Consider the following 18,819-nt stretch of genomic DNA (forward strand, 5'->3'; position numbering starts at 1 on the left):
TGCATGAATAAAATCATCTATGCATATGTGCTAAGTCGCTTCAGACGTGTCCGATTCTTTGCGACCCAGTGGGCTGCAATCTACCAGGCTCCTCTGTCCATGGGATTCTCCAGGCAAGAATCCTGGAGTGGGTTGCCATGCCCTCCTGCAGGCAGATTCTTTACCACTAGCGCCACCTGGGAAGCCCCAGATCACCAACGATTCCACGTTATTTACTCCATAGATTTAACTGTATTTTTTAAAAATCTTCCTGGGGATTTTCCTGTTGGCATTCCTATTTCTTGAATCGCTGGACTACATTACCTATTACACATTCATGCCTTGATTTTTGCCCAGGATTGTTTTAGTTTTATTTTTATTGCCTGTTCCAGATTGGATCCCCTGAAGTGAGACCTCAATTTAGTTTTCAGATTTCTCCCCCATATCATTCGTGGATTTTTTTCCTTTTCTTGAAAAGTCTTGGCTTGGTTCAGTTGTAAGAATTCCGTGAAAAGGTCGTGTCCCCTCCTTTTTATTTTTAATTCTTTTTTATTTTTTAGGCTTGCCTCTCAGCTTACAGGATCTTAGTTCCCCAACCAGGGATTGAATCCAGGGCCCTGTCAGTGAAAAAGCTGAATCCTAACCACTGGACCATCAAGGAATTCCCTGGACATTATTTTCTTTTCTTGCTTAAAAACAATTTTTAAGGTGAAAAAGAAAAAGGAGAAAAGAAGAGACCTGTGTCACCTGAAAACTGTCCAATTTCTGTGTTTTGTGATATATTTCAAGAGTTTTACACTTATTAGTCATGATTTCTTTGAACTCAAATCCATCATTAGAAGTTGTATTGAAATTGAAAATAAAAATTAATGGTTTTTGCCACCTGTAGAGGATGAAACTATGCACAGATTTTTAAAAATAATATTTATTGTGCTTTCCACTTAGCATAAAGTTTAATTTCAGGTCATATTAATCAAAGAGTGGGAAATTTTTTTGTTGTTGCCATCTGTCTGGTATTCCATTATACTACTACTACTAAGTTGCTTCAGTTGTGTCCGATTCTGTGCGACCCCATGGACTGCAGCCTACCAGGCTCCTCCGTCCAGGGGATTTTTCGGGCAACAGTACTGGAGTGGGGTGCCATTGCCTTCTCCCGGTATTCCATTATATAAAGGCATAAATGAGTATTTAAGTTTGTTACAAAGTCCCATATACTTTTAAGTATTTATCCAAAAAGGCCTTAGCTTTTTATATCTAGTGCTAACTGCTAAGTCACTTCAGTTGTGTCCGACTCTGTGCAATCCCATAGATGGCAGCCCACCAGGCTCCCCCGGTCCCTGGAATTCTCCAGGCAATTTATATCTAGTAGTGGGTCAAATTAAGTAATGGTTTCACATAGACATTAAAAATGGAGAAAAAAAAAATGGAGAATCTTCCTTCTCCATCCTTCCTACACACACATATACACAGTCTTCTTTTTCATTTTATGCATCAGTGAGCTCATCTTGCAAAGGAAATGATATATATGTAAGGACTTCAACTCATGTTATTTCAAGGCAAGTGAAACAACAATAAATACTGAGCAAAGAACGCTGATTTGTATTTAGAATATTTTAATATAGAGAATGATTTTCAAAATCAATATAAGGCAATTGGCTTTTGCCAGATAGCTTTTTAGTGATTGAAAATAACTCAGATGAAGATTTCTTTTATACTGTGCCTCTATTTTCTTGATTTGCCTGGGTAAGATCTTCAGATATCATTTATGACATGTTTTAAAAGCCTATGTCAGACTTGAGGGGGTTCAATAGATTCTGGGGAAATAATCCTCATAGACATTGGTAAAGATTAGCAGATAGACCCAGATGTTTCTACATAGGGTCAATTTATTCTGTTTATTGAGTTGAAATACCCATTTAATTAATTAATCTTTGTTTGTGCCCAAAAGAGATTTCTTGAGAGGAGCTTTTGGGGTATATTTATTTATTTTTTAAAATCCTGCATATCTTTTTAAGAATAAATGTTTATTTATTTATTTGGCTGTGTTGGGTCTTACCTGTGGTGTGCAGGCTTAGTTGCCCCACGGCATGTGGGATCTTAGTTCTGTGATCCCTCAGCAGGAATCGAACCCACGTCCCCTGCATAGGAAAGTGGACTCTAATCACTGGAACACCAAGGAGGTCCCCAAAGAGGTTTTCTGTATTTCTAATTGCACAACACAGTTCTAATGAAAACAGTAGCAAGGCTATAAACTCCATGTTGCCGGACTTTCATGAATCGAATTTATATAGAATTATATTGAATGTGTTTTTGTCAAACACATTGTATTACCTTAAAAGTTAAAATGCCATCTGGGTGTATTTTTTTTACCATGCTTCAATATCCTTCTTATAGACATTTTCTAACCCAATGTTGTAGCCTTTAGGGCTGGTTAAAGAAGAGATGCTCTTAAGCCTGTACTGCATTCCAATGCAATTTTCTTCAGTTTTCTAATGAAATTATAATTAAACAAAAAGGAATGTTTTAGGGCTCTGAGCTAAATTCTGACATCAAATGGTTACTATTATCCATTTTTTTCCCATTTAAGTTAACATCTTTTTTAACTAGTAGAGGTTTTTGAAACTTTTGTGTGTGTGTGTGTGTATTTTGGAGGCTTGCTATTTTAAGGGTTTTTTTTGTTTTAAGGATGCCTCTCTGCTCTATGGTGAATTGAGGAGGATACGCAAGACTTTTAGAGGTCTCAGATGCCTCTGATGGTTAAATGTAACATATCATGCTAAGGTGAAAATCAAAACGAGACTGGTCTCCCTGTACCAACTTCCTATCAGCTGTTGTCCTAGCATGGCCGGAAGGTGCCTCTCCCAGAAACTTCCTGTCCAGTAGGGAGAGGGCAGGGTAACTTCTACTTCTCCTCATCAATTATCTCTCCCTTCTTGGGACTGCCTCACCTTGAATTTGTTTCCTAAAACATAAAACTGATTTGAGGATGAAGGTCAAGTGGACCAGCAGATCACATGCAGAATGTGGGCTCCAGGTCACCTTAAGGACCTCTCGGAGCACCCCCCACCACACACACACATTCAGAGCTGAGCGTGGGGGAGACTTCTGGGATGGCCACTCTTTACCTAGTTTAGTCACTTCATGCATGGAGCTGATATTTAGGCCTCCTGGCCAAAAAGTGCACCTTTTAAGACTTTTTCACCCAGGTGACCATATCTTTGGCTACTTATGAGAAACACCCATTGGAACCTTTTAAGACTTTTTCACCCAGGTGACCATATCTTTGGCTACTTACGAGAAACACCCATTGGAACCTTTTAAGACTTTTTCACCCAGGTGACCATATCTTTGGCTACTTACGAGAAACACCCATCGGAACCTACTTGACCCTGCCGCCCTTTACAAGCGGATGTCTTACTCGGCTCCTGCAACTTCCGTTTTGGAGGTCTAACCCTGATTTTAAAAATATTTATGTCACTGTTTCAATATGAGCTCGAGAAATGGATTCTTTTTCTTTCTAGCAGTTTTGTGAAGTTCCACCAGAAAACATCACCAGGAATAGTGAGTTTATCTCTGGGGACCCATATCTAGGTGATCATGCAAGTATCGCCTTGTCCCTTTATGTCAAAGAGGCTTTTCGGGAGGTGCTTTACAGGGTCCTTAAGACCAGTCCATTCAGCTCCTGGAAGAATCTGCCCCCCTGATGCCTGTCCTTCTGTTTCTCAACATCTTTGGTTCCCGTCCTCCATCTCCATCTTCTCCTCCTTCTTTGTCTTCATCTCCTTCTCACTTCCTCCTCCTCCTTCTCCTCTGCCCCTTCCTCCTTTCTTCTCTAGAGGTGGGGAATGTACTCTCTCTTATTCAAGGACTTGTATCCTTAAACCACATTTCCACCCAAAACTTCGACCTTCAGCCTCAGCTCCTGATGTGCACTTGATGGGCTTTGTCCCTGGCATGTTTTCTGTCTGAGCTTCATAACTCTTTGACTAACATAGCACCTATATTACAGATATTTGTAATAATGCATAATGCTTGATTTAAGGGACATCTTTGTGCTTCTTATCTTAGAAATGCTGCATTTTTTAATGGGCTAACCCCCATTAAAAATAGAGGTAATTCTTTGCTCTTATAAAGTAACTAGTCTGTGAGCAGCTGTGTAGATGATTATTTTTGATGTTTGCCAAGAGGATATTTTTATGACCTTCATTTTATTTCTAAGAAACAATGAGAATGGATTATCAAATTTACTTTTTTTTTTTTCTCTTTCTCCCCTTTTCAAAAGCCACATGCTAAGGATAAGATCTATGTCCAGAGTCAAGGTAAGAAATTTAAAATATGTATATTTAGGAAAAAAAAGTCTTTTATCTTTTACAGACACGTACTGAAATGGAATAATATGATGTCTGGGATTTACTTGAAAACAGTAAAATGGGTACATTTTTATTATTTTTATCATTAAGATAAAAAAGGAGAACCTTATAAAAGAATAATTTAAAATGCAGATTGCAGATCACTTAACAGAGTACAAATACTCTATCAGTGATATGTTTACAAAAGGAAAAGGATGAGCTTCTCCATTTATATTGAGTTGAGATGGGGGCCCCGGAACCCTCTGCCTCCATTCCAACTCTTCCTGCCCTCTCCAGGGTCCTGCCCTGGTTGTGATTTCTGACATCCTTTCCTGAGACCCTCAGGATCTCCTAAACACACCTAGTAAAACACTGACCCACACAATAGACATCAGGGAATCAACAGTTCCAGGAAGAACACAGCTTAGTCCAAGCTGAGATTAGAACCAATGCTGAGCTCAGGGTCACAAGTTCAATTCCACATTATACACATCACATTGTTGTTATTGTTGTTGTCGTTCATCCGCTAAATCCTGGCCGACTCTTTGTGACCCCATGGACTGCAGCATGCCAGGCTTCCCTGTCCTTCATCTTCTTCCAGAGTTACACATTCCATTGTCACGGTATAAATGGAGTGGTGGTGTCAGGGATAATTTCAGAAGCAGAATCACTCATCAAATACACTTTTTCTCGGAGCCCTCATTTTAAAATGATGCGCTGACTCAGTGTGTATAAAAGGAGTGTGTCTGTGTCAGGGCAGGCCTGGAGTTGAAGCTCCCATTCCTCCTCCGTGGCCCCTGGTTTATAGCCACAGAAAACAGTGGTGCAACAGGAAACACACGGGCTTTGATGTACCACGTGGGTTTGGCAGCCTCTAACACCTACACACTGAGTCATTTTGGATCCGATTAACCTCAGTGAACCTCAGTTTCCAGCCAGATAAACTGGAGGAATCAACCTGCTTAACAGGGCTTAAGGGTTTCCAGGAGGGTGTGGAACATACCCACCCAGATTCTGTGCCAGGGCCAGCATGGGATGGGCACCCCTTAACTAGCTACTGTTTGTTTAGTCAGTGTGAAAGGCCAACTTAGAGGTGTCTTGGAGAGATGATTCAATGACGTAATTTATACTCCATAAATTTTTAAGTCTTTTCTACTCTCAAGATAAATGTTGCCTCCGGATTTTCAAACATTTTAGTGTTCATTTTTTCAGAGCATTTTAAACGAAAATCTGCCTGAAGAAGTCACACAGCTAGCAGGCAGTCATGTATGATTTAGAGGGATGAGATGAGGAATTTTAAATAGATATAATTTCTGTGTAATTTTTTAAAATATAATTTTATTTATTTATTTTTGGCTGTGCTGGGTCTTCTTTGCTGTGAGGTCTTTTCTCTAGTAGTAGCAAGTGGAGACTACTCTCTAGTTCATTGCACGGGGTTCCCACTGTGGTAGCTTCTCTTGTTGCGGAGTACAAGCTCTAGGGTGAGAGGGCTTCAGCATTTGCAGCTCCCGGGCTCTAGAGCACAGGCTCAACAGTTGTGGTACACAGGCTTACTTGCTCCACTGTGCGTGGGATCTTACTGGACCAGGGATCAAACTCATGTCTCCTGCATTGGCAGATGGATTGTTCACCACTGAACCACCAGGGAAGCCCTGATAATTTCTTTTAGAGTTTAGTTGGTAGTGGTTTGGATACTTGTTACCTAAGTGAATATTTTTTAGGAACTCAAGCTTTCTGTGATCTAGAGACAGTCTGACCCAGGAATAGGTGGTGCGGTTGAAAGCGATGTATCTTTTCTCCTTGGGAGCTGTGGGCTCATTTTATTTTATTTTTAATTTAATTAAAATTTTTTTTTTTTCCCACACCACGCGGCATGCAGGATCTTAGTTCCCCTACCAGGGATCAAACCTGTGCCCCCTGCAGTGGAAGCATGGAGTCCTAACCACTGGAGCACCAGGGAAGTCCCTCATAGGCTCATTTTTAAACCTCAGGGGCTTGGAGAGATTAGTGGAAATTCAATGAAGCCCTCCGAACTTTAATTTTGTATGAGAGCCGAGTGTGACAGTTTTTAAAATGTCAACGCAAAATAACTGGCTATGTTTCAACAACGTGAACTTTCCTCTGATCTCTTTCCTTTGACCCAGGAATTGCAACAGTGCCGAACACCGCCTTTAACTGGAATACTTTTCTTCAGTGTTCAGGTAAGAGATGAGATCTTCCAGTAGGACTTTGACATGTGCATCTTGTCAATGCATCAGTTTCTTGCTAGGTTCATGTGGTTTTGAAGAAGGAGCTGTCAGGGTCAAAGAAACTGGGTGAAACAGTGGGAAGGGGCAAGGCACAATTAGAACAAGCTTTGTTTCTCCCCATCAGTGGTCTCATCCCCATGAACCTGGGGATGCAGGTGGAATGCAAGAGGAAGAGTAACACCAGCCTTTCTGATGCTGCTCTTGGGACAACCCCTCAGATGTTTAGTATCATGTGACAGCTGTTCTTATTAAGGATGCCGACCTCCTGTGTTCATTTGATGTATCTTTATTAGCTACACACATAGTAAGTCACCATGATAAAAAATTTTTGAAAAGGATATCAAATTGAGAAAAAAAATTTTAAACCACGTGAAATCTCAGCACCCAAAAGGAACTGCTATTAGTGTTTTGATTTATCTTTTTAAAAAATTTTATTTATTTTTCAATTGAATGATAATTGCTTTACAGAATTTTGTTATTTTCTGCCAAATATTGATATATCTTTCTCAACAGTTTTATATGCGTATTAATGCTTTTCATAAATTTATGTATAATACCAGTATTGTGCTCTGTGTGCTGCGTACTAAATTGCTTCAGTCATGTCTGTCTCTTTGCAACGCTATGAACTGTAGCCCTCCAGGCTCCTTAATCCATGAGATTCTCCAGGCAAGAATACTGGAGTGGGTTGCCATGCCCTCCTCAATATCAATGTTACAGCTGTATTAATGTATTATATATTAATATATATTAATGTATTAATATCATATATATGATATTATCATCATATATATTAAAGTGATATGATCGTATATTAAATATATAAAGATGTGATATTTATTATACATACATAATTATGTGTGATATCTATTTATATTGATAATATATGAGTTATATACAATGTAGATATGGTTTTATATTTTAATGTTTAAATAATACATGTGTACAAATAACCCTATATATAATGATTTTTGAAGACAAAAGTGCAGTCAAGCTATATTTGCTGCTCTAACATGCTGTATTCATTATGTTAATAACAATATGCTCTAACTTATTCTTTCTTAAAAATTTCTGAACTAAAGTAATATTTATAGGGAATGAGATATAGACTTCTCATTCTATGTAGAGTTAGATGTAGAATTAGATGATTTCTGACAAATGTATACATACCCTAATCCAGACAGATCACCATTCCACGACTCAAGAAAGTTCCCTCTTGTGCTTTTCCATATTTAATTCCCATCCTTCTGTAAGGAACTCTATTCCAGTTTCTATCATCCTCAGTTAGTTTTACCTAGTCTTAAACTTCATCTCAGTAGAATCATACAGTAAATACTGTTCATGTCTGGCATCTTTTTTGCTCAACGTAATGTTTTTGAGATTCATCCGTCTTGTAGGTTGATGTATCTGTAGTTCTTCCTTTTTTATTGTTGAGTCGTATTCCACTGTTCCTTGTATGGATGTGTCACAGTTTGTTTCTTCATTCTCCTATTGATGGACTTTTGGGCAGGCTTCCCTGATAGCTCAGTTGGTAAAGAATCCGCCTGCAATGCAGGGGACCCTGGTTTGATTCCTGTTTCAGGAAGATCCCCTGCAGAAGGGATAGGCTACCCACTCCAGTATTCTTGGGCTTCCCCTGTGGCTCAGTTGGTAAAGAATCCACCTGCAATGTGGGAGACCTGGGTTTGATCCCTGGGTTGGGAAGATCCCTTGGAGAAGGGAAAGTCTACCCACTCCAGTATTCTGGCCTGGAGAATTAAATTAAATTAAATACTAAATTAAATTCTAGTCCATGGGGTTGCAAAGAGTCGGACATGACTGAGTGACTTTCACTTTCTTTCACTTTGGGTTGCTTTCCATTTTTAGCTGTTATAAATAAAACCACTCTCCACACGTTTGTACACGAAATCTGGTGACCTTTGTTGGGATTTCTCTTGGATAAAGCCTGCAAGTTCAATAGCTTGAGTATAGGGTGGATACATGCTTAACTTTATAAAAGAACAGTCAAACACTTTTTGAAAGTGTTTTATACTTTACACTTTCAAAACTATCTTACACTTCCACAGACACTGGTGAGAGGTCTAGTTATGGCACATCCTTGCCAACAATTGGTGTTTTCAGACTATTCAATTGTAGTTATCCTAGGTGATAATGAATTGGTATCTGACTATGGTGTTGGCCATTCATGTGTCTTCTTTGGTGAGATGTCTAGCCAAGACTTTTGCCCAAATTTTTTAGCGTGTTGTCTTTTAATTCTCGATCTACTGATAGTTTTTAAATTTATTTGTTGTTGTTCTGGATAAAAGCTCACTCTCTCTCTCTCTTTTTTTAATGTTGACAGATCTGTCTTTTTTTTGGTTGTGCTGGGTCTTGGTTGCTGTAAGGGGGCTTTCTCTAGTTACAGGAAGTGGGGGCTACTCTGGTTGCAGTGAGCAGGCTTCTCACTGTGGTGGCTTCTCTTGTTGTGGAGCACAGGCTCTAGGCGTGCAGGCTCAGTAGTTGTGGCACACGGGCTTAGTTGCTCCGCAGCTTGTAGAATCTTCCCGGACTAGGGGTTGAACCTACGTCCCCCGCACTGACAGGTGATTTCTTAACCATTGGACCACAAGGGAAGCACATGGGCACAAGCTTTCTGTCAGAAAAGATTGTGATACATAGATTGTGAATATTTTCTTTCATTCTCTGGTTTACCTTTTTGTGTTCTTAACCATGTCTTTTGAAAAGCAGAGGTTTTAAATTTTGTTGAAGTCTAGCTTATCAATTTTTTCTTTAATGGTTAGTCTCTTGGAGTCCTATCTAAGAAATGGGCTTACCCTAAGGTCAAAAAAATATTTTCCTTATTTTCTTCTCCAGAAGTCTTAGCTTTTCCATTAGGATTGTGATCCTTCTGAAATTAATTTTTGTGTTATGGTAGGAGACAGGGATTGAAATTCATTTTTTTCCTATAAATTCCAATATCACTGAAAATTCTTTTCAACGAGTTGCTCTAGTCCCTTTGCTGAGAATGAGTTTACTGTATGTGTTCTTTTATGTGCCTGTATATTGTTGTTAGTCGCTCAGTTGTGTCCAACTCTTTGTGAGCCCATGGACTATAGCCCACCAGGCTCCTCTGTCGTTGGAATTCTCCAGGCAAAATACTGGAGTGGGTTGCCATTCTCTTCTCCAGTGTATCTGTATATACCCACTCTGACGTCAGTATCATGCTGTCTTGTTGCTGTAGATTTATGGTACATCTAGAAATCAGGCAGTGTTAGGCTATGACTTTGTTTCAGAATTGTTTTAGCTCTTCTAGGTTGTTTGCATACCCATATAAAAATTTTAGAATCATCTTGTCAGTTTCTATAAAATCTTGTTGCACTGAATCTATAGATTATTTTAGAAATATTTGATATCTTAGCAATTCAGTTCAGTTACTCAGTCGTGTCCGACTCTTTGCGACCCCGTGAACTGCAGCACACCAGGCCTCCCTGGCCATCACCAACCCCCCGGAGTCCACCCAAACCCATGTCCATTGAGTAGGTGATGCCATCCAGCCATCTCATCCTCTGTCATCCCCCTTCTCCTCCTGTCCTCAATCTTTCCCAGCATCAGGGTCTTTTCAAATGAGTCAACTCTTCACATCAGGTGGCCAAAGTATTGGAGTTTCAACTGCAACATCAGTCCTTCCAGTGAACACCCAGGACTGATCTCCTTTAGGATGGACTGGTTGGATTTCCTTGCAGTCCAAGGGAGTCTCAAGCGTCTTCTCCAACACCACAGTTCAAAAGCATCAATTCTTCGGTGCTCAGCTTTCGTTATAGTCCAACTCTCACATCCATACATGACCACTGGAAAAACCATAGCCTTGACTAGACGGACCTTTGTTGGCAAAGTAATGTCTCTGCTTTTGAATATGCTGTCTAGGTTGGTCATAACTTTCCTTCCAAGAGTAAGTGTCTTTTAATTTCATGGCTGCATTTGCCGTCTGCAGTGATTTTGGTGCCCAGAGAAACAAAGTCAGCCACTGTTTCCACTGTTTCCCCATCTATCTGTCATGAAGTGATGGGACCAGATGCCATGATCTTAGTTTTCTGAATGTTGAGCTTTAAGCCAACTTTTTCACTCTCCTCTTTCACTTTCATCAAGAGGCTCTTGAGTTCTTCTTCACTTTCTGCCATAAGGGTGGTGTCATCTGCATATCTGAGGTTATTGATATTTCTCCCGGAAATCTTGATTCCAGCTTGTGCTTCCTCAAGCCCAGCGTTTCTCATGATGTACTCTGCATATAAGTTAAATAAATAGGGTGACAATATACAGCCTTGACGTACTCCTTTTCCTGTTTGAAACCAGTCTGTTGTCCATGTCCAGTTCTAACTCTTGCTTCCTGACCTGCATATAGGTTTCTCAAAAGGCAGGTCAGGTGGTCTGGTATGCCCATATCTTACGGAATTTCCCACAGTTTGTTGTGATGCACACAGTCAAAGGCTTTGGCATAGTCAATAAAGCAGAAATAGATGTTTTTCTGGAACTCGCTTGCTTTTTTGATGCTCCAGTGGATGTTGGCAATTTGATCTCTGGTTCCTCTGCCTTTTCTAAAACCAGCTTGAACATCTGGAATTCACGGTTCACATATTGCTGAAGCCTGGCTTGGAGAATTTGTCTTAAAATCTCTGAACATGATATATCTTTCCATTTGCTTGGCTCTTATTTATCTTCATAATGGTTTGTAAAGAAACATAATGGTTTCTTTCATGTCTTTAAAAAATATTTGTAAGAATTTTATTATTTTTGATGTATTATGAAGGTTTTTTTTTTAATTTCAGTTTTGAATTTTAGTTGTTGCTAGTATATAGAGATACATTTGGTTTCTGTACATTGGCATTATATCTTGAAATCTTATTATTTATTTATTCTAATTACATCATGTTCTTAATTCCTTTTTTGTATTTAAAATACTATAAATGTATTCAAACAATCCTTTTTGTTGGACATTTAGATTTTCATTATTTATTAAACAATTTTATTTACTATTTTTATTTTTGTGTGCCCTGGGTCTTTGTTGCTGCACGAGGGCTTTCTCTAGTTGCAGTGAATGGGGGCTATTCTTCGTTGTGGTGCACGAGCCTCTCGTTGCGGTGGTTTCTCTTGTTGCGGAACACAGGCTCTAGGCACACGGGCTTCAGTTGTGTCAGCACTTAGGCTCTAGAATGTGGGCTCAACAGTTGTGGTGCATGGGCTTTAGCTGTTCCATAGCATGTGGAATCTTCTCAGACCAAAGATAGAACCCATGTCCCCTGCGTTGGCAGGCAGATTCTTAACTACTGTACCACTAGGGAAGTCCAGGGCATTTAGATTTTTTAAAACCTTTTTGATATGCAGTGATGAAAGTGCTAGGATTTTAATCTTCATATGTCTGCCCAAATGTTTTCTTAGGAGCAATTCCTAGAGAAAGAATTGCTGGATTAGATTATGCATTTAACCAGAGCTTTCATACGTTTTGTGTGATGGTCCCTCGGAGAGATGCCATCAGGGTGCATGTCCATCAGTGAAGCTCTGAGAGTTCCATTTTCCCTATGTATGGTGCCATTGTGTTTTTTGTGCTTGGTATGATCGAAGCATAATCATGGTATTTAAGCAAAATTTTATTGTACAGGATCTTTAAGTGTAGAAAGTTAAGTTGTCCACAGATGAAGCCCATAAGCATAAGCTGCTTGGGATTATAACTGCCTTACAGGCTGATCAGCCCAGTAATTCTGGTGAAGGTGCTAGAATAGCTATAATAATCTCAGCAAGGACTTCCCTGGTGGTCTAATGGTTAAGAATCCACCCTCCAATGCAGGGGACATGGGTTCAATCCCTGGTCAGGCAACTAAGATCCCACGTGATGCAGGGCAACCAAGCCCACTAAGCCCGTGGGCCACAACTAGAGAAGCCGGTGCATTGCAACCAAGATCCGAGGCAGCCACAAAATTAAAAAAGAAAAAATAGAATTATCTCAGCAAATGCACTTTGAAGCCTAAGGATTCATCTCTTTTAACCTGAAATGCTTCTCCTTAAAGACAACAGTGCAAGGGTATCTTTAGAGGAAGCTGAAGTTGCAGGTCCTGCTATAAATGTCAGAGAAGAGCGTGAAAATGCAAAATCAGTGCCCTACCCGCAGCAAACAGGAAGACACCCCGGCCTGTTATTGCTCCAAAATCTTCAAACAGAACCTCCACCACGTACTCCATTCCATTCCCTTGAATTCCATTCCCTTGGAAAGAAGGCATTTTCAAGCATTTGATGAGAAATAATTTTCCAAGTGTTTTACATCAATCTCGGCTACAGTGGCAGAGCTGTTGTCAGCATTACAAATGAACCCATGCGGTCCGATTGCTTTATCATGTCAGGAAGTGTAAGCCATTATTCAGAACCTGCGGGCCTGTTTTAAATCGCCTGCTGTAAGGTTATTCCATCATCTGTGTATCACAGGTCACCGTTGCGGGGTAACTAAGATTCATAATTTCCAAAAAGAGGGTGATTTGTCATCCAGTTCTGTAGCCTAATGTTTGCTTGTTTCATCGGTCTTACTGTTGAGTGATTAACGGAACAGCCAGGAGATTTTAAATACTCCTTAGACAACATTCCCTCTGGAGACCTGCTCGGCTGCAGTCCATTCTTAATGTGTGCAATTAGAAGGTGTAAATGTATTCAGAATAGATGGGCTTAGGGGAGCTGTGGTTGTGGCTGCGGGAGCTGACTGTTGGATAATGGCTTAAGGATAAGATGGAGAATTCAGCAGCGACTCTGGGTTTTATGATCAGATGTCTGTTCTCATTTGTATGGTCGTTCATCTTTGTCAGTTCTGGAGTTCAGACTCCAGAGATGGAGCATCTTTCTCACCCATCTTCTGTCTTTAATGCTGTCCTCTGGAGAATTCGAAATTTGTGATTGTGTTTTGTCACTTCCACCCCTGAGACAGTGAAAACAGAAGTTACAGTGAGCGACTTCTCTGGTGGTCCAATGATAAGGCCACTACACTTCCACTGCAGGGGGCATGGGTTCGATTCCCGGTCGGGGATCTAAGATCCCTGTGTGCTGCAGTGCTGCCATTAAAAAAAGGTTGTAATGAATTTGATGAAGACTGTTAGTGATCAGTTACTCATCTTCTGGATTCCTATGAATGATTCACCTTAAAATCAAAGTTGTTTTTTTTTTTTTTAACTCTTTATTCTATATGGAAGTGTAGCCGATTAACAATGTTGTGATAGTTTCAGATGGACACCTAAAGGACTCAGCCATACATATACATATATCCATTCTCCCCCAAACTCCCCTCTCATCCAGGCTGACATATAACATTGAGCAGAGTTCCCTGTGCTATACAGTAGGTCCTTGTTGGTTATCCATTTTAAATATAGCAGCGTGTACATGTCCATCCCAAACTTTCCGTCTCTTCCTCCCATTCTTCCCTACTGGCAACCACAGGTTTCTTCACTAAGTCCATGAATCTGTTTCTGTTTTGTAAATAAGTTCATTTGTGCCATTTCTTTTCAGATTCCTCACATACAGGATATCGTATTTCTCCTTCTCTGACTTACTTCACTCAGTATGGGTGGCTGGGGAAGGGTCTTAATGAATGTTTGGTTTAAATAGGCAGATAGCTGATTAATCCCCAGGGTTTATAGTTACCTTCTTAAACATCTGATGTCAGTTTTAGGATGCATTCTCCTTTAAGGTACACCTTAGGTTTGCTGAGAATGTTCAGTTATATTTCTAAATCTCCTTAGTTTAAAACATTAAATCAGTTTTATGCCAACCAGATTCCATGTTAAAATAGGTCAACTAGGAACAAATAAAGAATAAAATAGAGTAAAGGCACTAAAGAAAGTGAAATGTTAGTCGCTTAGTTGTATCCAACTCTGCTACCCCCGTGGACTGTAGCCCACCAGGCTCCTCTGTCTGTGGGATTCTCCAGGCAAGAATACTGGTGTGGGTTGCTGTTCCCTTCTCCAGTGATCTTTCCAACCCAGGGCTTGAAACCAGGTCTCCTGAATTACAGTCGGATTATTTACTGTCTGAGCCACCAGGAAAGCCCAAAAGGCACCAAGTGGCATTATTCACGTGATAGTCACACTTCTGATCCAGAGGTATGTGTCTAGACATCAGGTTAGTGACCTGGTCTTTGAGTTTTCAGGTACGTCTTGCATGTTGTTATGGTTCCATCATCCATGATTTTTGCTTTGATTTTTATTTATTTGTTTGACTGCACCAAGTCTTAGATGTGGCGTGTGGGATCTTCGATCTTGGTTGCACCATGCGGCTTAGTGGCAGCATGTGGGATACAGTTCTTTGACTAGGGATCAAACCCAGGCCCCTGTGCACTGGGCATGCAGTCTTAAGCACTGGACCATGGGGGAAGTTCTAATTTTTGTTTTTCAATACCAGTAACTAATGCATGTAGAGTAACGGTGCCTCGAAGGTCATCAATCCTGAAACTGTAAACACTTGACCTGGCCACACCTTCTTGGGTTTTATTCTCACTTTATTTTTATTTTCGTTGTTTATTTTTCTCTCTCCTTTAAAACTCAGTATTCCTATATGGATACTCTAATATGCCAACTCAGATAGATGGTCATATTTTCCTTCCTCGGGCTGCTCTGAGGAAAACTCACTTGTTTTTCAGATGGAAAATTCCTGTTATTAGATCTCTTTCTGCATTCACAGCCCCCCAAAACAGATTTTTCAACTTAACATTCACTAAGTCTGATCACTCAGCAGAAGTTCTTGAATTTTTTTCAAGAACAACAACAACAACAAAATAAGAGCTGCTGGAATAGAAAGCAGTAAAGAAAGTGATTTTAAGAAGGATTGGGTTTCTGTTCTGGAACAAACTTAGAGGACTTGGAGTGTGGTGCTTAGTCTGTCGCGACCGATATGGTGTCAGACCATGAAAATGACACATTTTGTTTAGAAGATAAAAATACCATTCTCTAGGAAATGGTAATATTGGAAAGACACGTAAATGGGTGTTTAAAGGATGAGTTCAAACCTTGGTTCATGTGAATCCTGGATCTTAGAGGAAAAGTCAAGAGAAGAAAAATAAGTTTTGGGTTAAAATGAGAAGATGAAATCCACTGAAAAGTTTAGGTGGGTCTGTGCCTGATCTCCGAGCCTCTACAGGCCAGTCCGTTTTGTTCTTTTTTAAAATCAGAGAATGAACATAGAACATTTCCCCAGGAGAGGCTGAAATGGAATCACTCCAGATTGATGCGTTCCCAAGGGGGCCCTGAGACCTTGGTTGTGTGATCAGGATTTTTGAACTTCATTTCCTGAAAATGATGTTGGTATATCTGAAAAATGCACATAAGCTCTCAAACCCAGGTGCTGTCTCTGCATTTAATTTAAAATTTGTTTTTAGAAAATTCCTAAAATAAGACAAAGCATGTGGTTCTTTGTTTGATCCTGTTCTAATGTCCTTTTCTGAATTCCTGTGACATTTAATCTCCAGCCCAGGAAGAAGTGGGGGAAAAGAAGCAAGGGGATATGGGATTAACTCTGTCTCCTTCTAGAGTTTAGTAGGTCGGGGAGGAGAAGGGCCAGGAGGATCCCAAACTCAGTTCAGTGAGTTGGGCACCAGCACTTTTAAAAAATGAAGTGAAATGGAATAGAAAATATCAGAGTGCCTGATATATAATAAGTCTAAATTATTCTTTGAGACTGTACTGTGTATATGTGTAGCTGTGTGTGTAAACAATTATATCTCATGGTTGAAGGATGGCAATATAAGTCACAAAGCATTCTAAAGATCAGTGTTATCGATTATGGATTATTTTCTTACAAGGTTGGCTTTCCTAGGGACCCTGGGGTACAGATACGTCGAAGAGCACTTTTTTCCAAGGGTCTTCCGAACCTGCTTTTCTTGAGAGGTTTAAGGGTTTTCTAAGAGGACATCTGAATCTTAACATTTCAGTTAAGATTTTCTCCAGAGCTAGTTATGCGTTATTATTATTATTAGCTTTTGTGATTGTGTCAATGTGCTCTCAATGTATCTTATTACATTTATTCTAATTATGTTACTAAAAAAAGCACAGAGGAGGGATTTCCCTGGCAGTACAGTGGTTAAGACTCTATACTTCTAATGCAGGGAAAGCGAGTTCAATCTCTAGGTGAATGACTGAGACCCCACATGCTTCAAGGCATGACCAAAAGAGTTTTTAAAAAAAGAAAAAAGTCACAGAGGAAATGAACTTGTTTCCATTGAGAATTCGATGAATGAGGGGACTTCCCTGGCAGTCTAGTGGTTAGGACTCGGTGCTTCCACTGCAGGGGACACAAGTTTAGTCCCTGGTTGGGGAGACCCCAGACATACCCACATACCCATACCATACCCAGCCATACCCACATACCTACAAACCGTGCAGTGTGGTCAACAAAACAAAACAAAACCAGAATAGTACAACAAAAAAAGAACTGGATGAATGAAATGAAATGTATGAATGAACACTTTCTCCTTGCATGGTTTTATGTCCAGTTATATGCATTTGCAAATGATGAAGTTTTAGGTTCACTGGGGTTAATGATACTAATACTGTCTGTTGACCCTGTGATATGGCTGTGTAACAAACCACCTCAGCATATGATGACTTAAAACAATCACAATGTATTTTCTTATGATTTTGTGGCTTGGTGATTTAGACTTGGGGCCTTCCTGGTGGCTAAGATGGTAAAGAATCTGCCTGCAATGCAAGAGACCTGAGTTTGATCCCTGGGTTGGGAAGATCCCCTAGAGAAGGGCATGGCAACCCACTCCAGTATTCTTGCCTGGAAAATCCCATGGATGGAGGAGCCTGGTGGGCTACAATCCAAGGAGTCGCAATGAATCGGACACGACGGAGCGACTTCACTTTCACTTTCTTTTCACTTTCCAGTATTCTTGCCTGGAGAATTCCATGGACAGAGGAACCTGGTGGGCCACAGTCTATAGGGTCGCAAAGAGTCAGACAGGACTGAAGCAACTTAGCACACAAGCACAGTTTGGACTTGGCTCATCTCTGCTTCCTCTGTGTGTATTGGGCTCACTTGTAAGTTAGGCTGAGGCCTGAAAGGTCCTGCATGAGTGGCTGAGTCTCTCTCCACCAAGTATACTTTTAAGGAGGCAGCCCAGCCTGACTATGAGGCAGCAGTGTCCCAATGGGTGGGGGCTTCCCAGGTGGCTCGGTGGGTAAAACATCTGCCTGCAACACAGGAGACGCAGGTTCAATTCTTGGGTTGGGAAGATCCCCTGGAGGAGGGCATGACAACCCACTCCAGGATTCTCGCCTGGAGAATACCATGGACAAGAGGAGCCTAGCAGGCTATAGTCTCTAGGGTCACAAATTTGACACAACTGAAGCAACTTAACATGCATGCACACATGTCCCAATGGGTGAGGGCACTGGACACCAGCCTTCAAGACCAGGACTTGGGAATCACTTTCACTTGCTCTGTTATTTTTTTTTTTTAATATTATTTCTTTATTTGGCTGCACTGAGTCTTAGTTGCAAAATGTGGGATCTAGTTCCCTGACCAGGGATCAAACCCCGACCCCCTGTACTGGGAGCTCAGAGTCTTAGCCACTGGACCACTAGGGAAGTCCCCCCTTGCTGTGTAATTAATGCAAGTCACCAGGTGAGCCCAGCATCTAGGGGTGGGGAAATGGGTTCCACCTTTTCTTGAAAGGGACCACAATGAATGTGTTTTACTTGTGTGTGTGTGTGTGTGTGAGCTCAGTTGTGTTCAAATCTTTGTGGCCCCATGGACTGTAGCCCTAGGAGCCTGGCAGGCTACAGTTCATGGCATTTTCCAGGCAAGAATACTGGAGTGGGTAGCCATTCCCTTCTTCAGAGAATCTTCCTGATCCAGGGATCAAACCCATGTCTCTTAAGTCTTCTGCATTGGCAGGCTGGTTCTTTACCACTAGAACCATCTGGGAAGCCCCAGCCTTACATGATAGCTTTCAAATGGCAAACCAAAACTTTTCTCTATCTGTGGGTGTGTATATGTACTAATATATGAACTTAAGAGGACATTCCTATATAAACCATTTTTCTGGTTACATAAAGAAGACATTCTTCTTAACTGGAATTTCACGGAAATATTTTCTATGACTGATGGCTGACGTTTCAGTAATAACTGACTCAGTTCTCTGTTGCCCCCTCCCCTGCATTGCAGTGGGAAGTACCTTTATGTTTATTAGGCCAGGCTCAGCTCAGGCTGAGCCATCAGAAGAACTGTTAGTTCATGCA

At 40.6% G+C, this 18,819-nt stretch overlaps 1 protein-coding gene across 14 annotated transcripts in view; it reads left to right on the top strand.

Moving 5' to 3' along the window:
* GLT1D1 (glycosyltransferase 1 domain containing 1) overlaps window positions 1–18,819 on the top strand; it is a 173,876-nt gene that overhangs the window by 46,069 nt on the left and 108,988 nt on the right. For 13 of the 14 annotated variants that reach the window (XM_044930293.2, XM_044930294.2, XM_044930295.2 and 10 more), the window contains 2 exons: window positions 4,262–4,298; window positions 6,473–6,529. In XM_044930293.2, coding sequence (XP_044786228.1) covers window positions 4,262–4,298; window positions 6,473–6,529 — 94 coding nt within the window. Of the gene's footprint in view, window positions 1–2,604; window positions 3,541–4,261; window positions 4,299–6,472; window positions 6,530–18,819 lie in introns of those variants that run through there. The other variant, XR_006545588.2, reaches the window with a different exon arrangement.

This window comes from Bubalus bubalis, chromosome 17 (assembly GCF_019923935.1).
Source record: "Bubalus bubalis isolate 160015118507 breed Murrah chromosome 17, NDDB_SH_1, whole genome shotgun sequence".
In the NCBI taxonomy this organism is placed as follows: domain Eukaryota; kingdom Metazoa; phylum Chordata; class Mammalia; order Artiodactyla; family Bovidae; genus Bubalus; species Bubalus bubalis.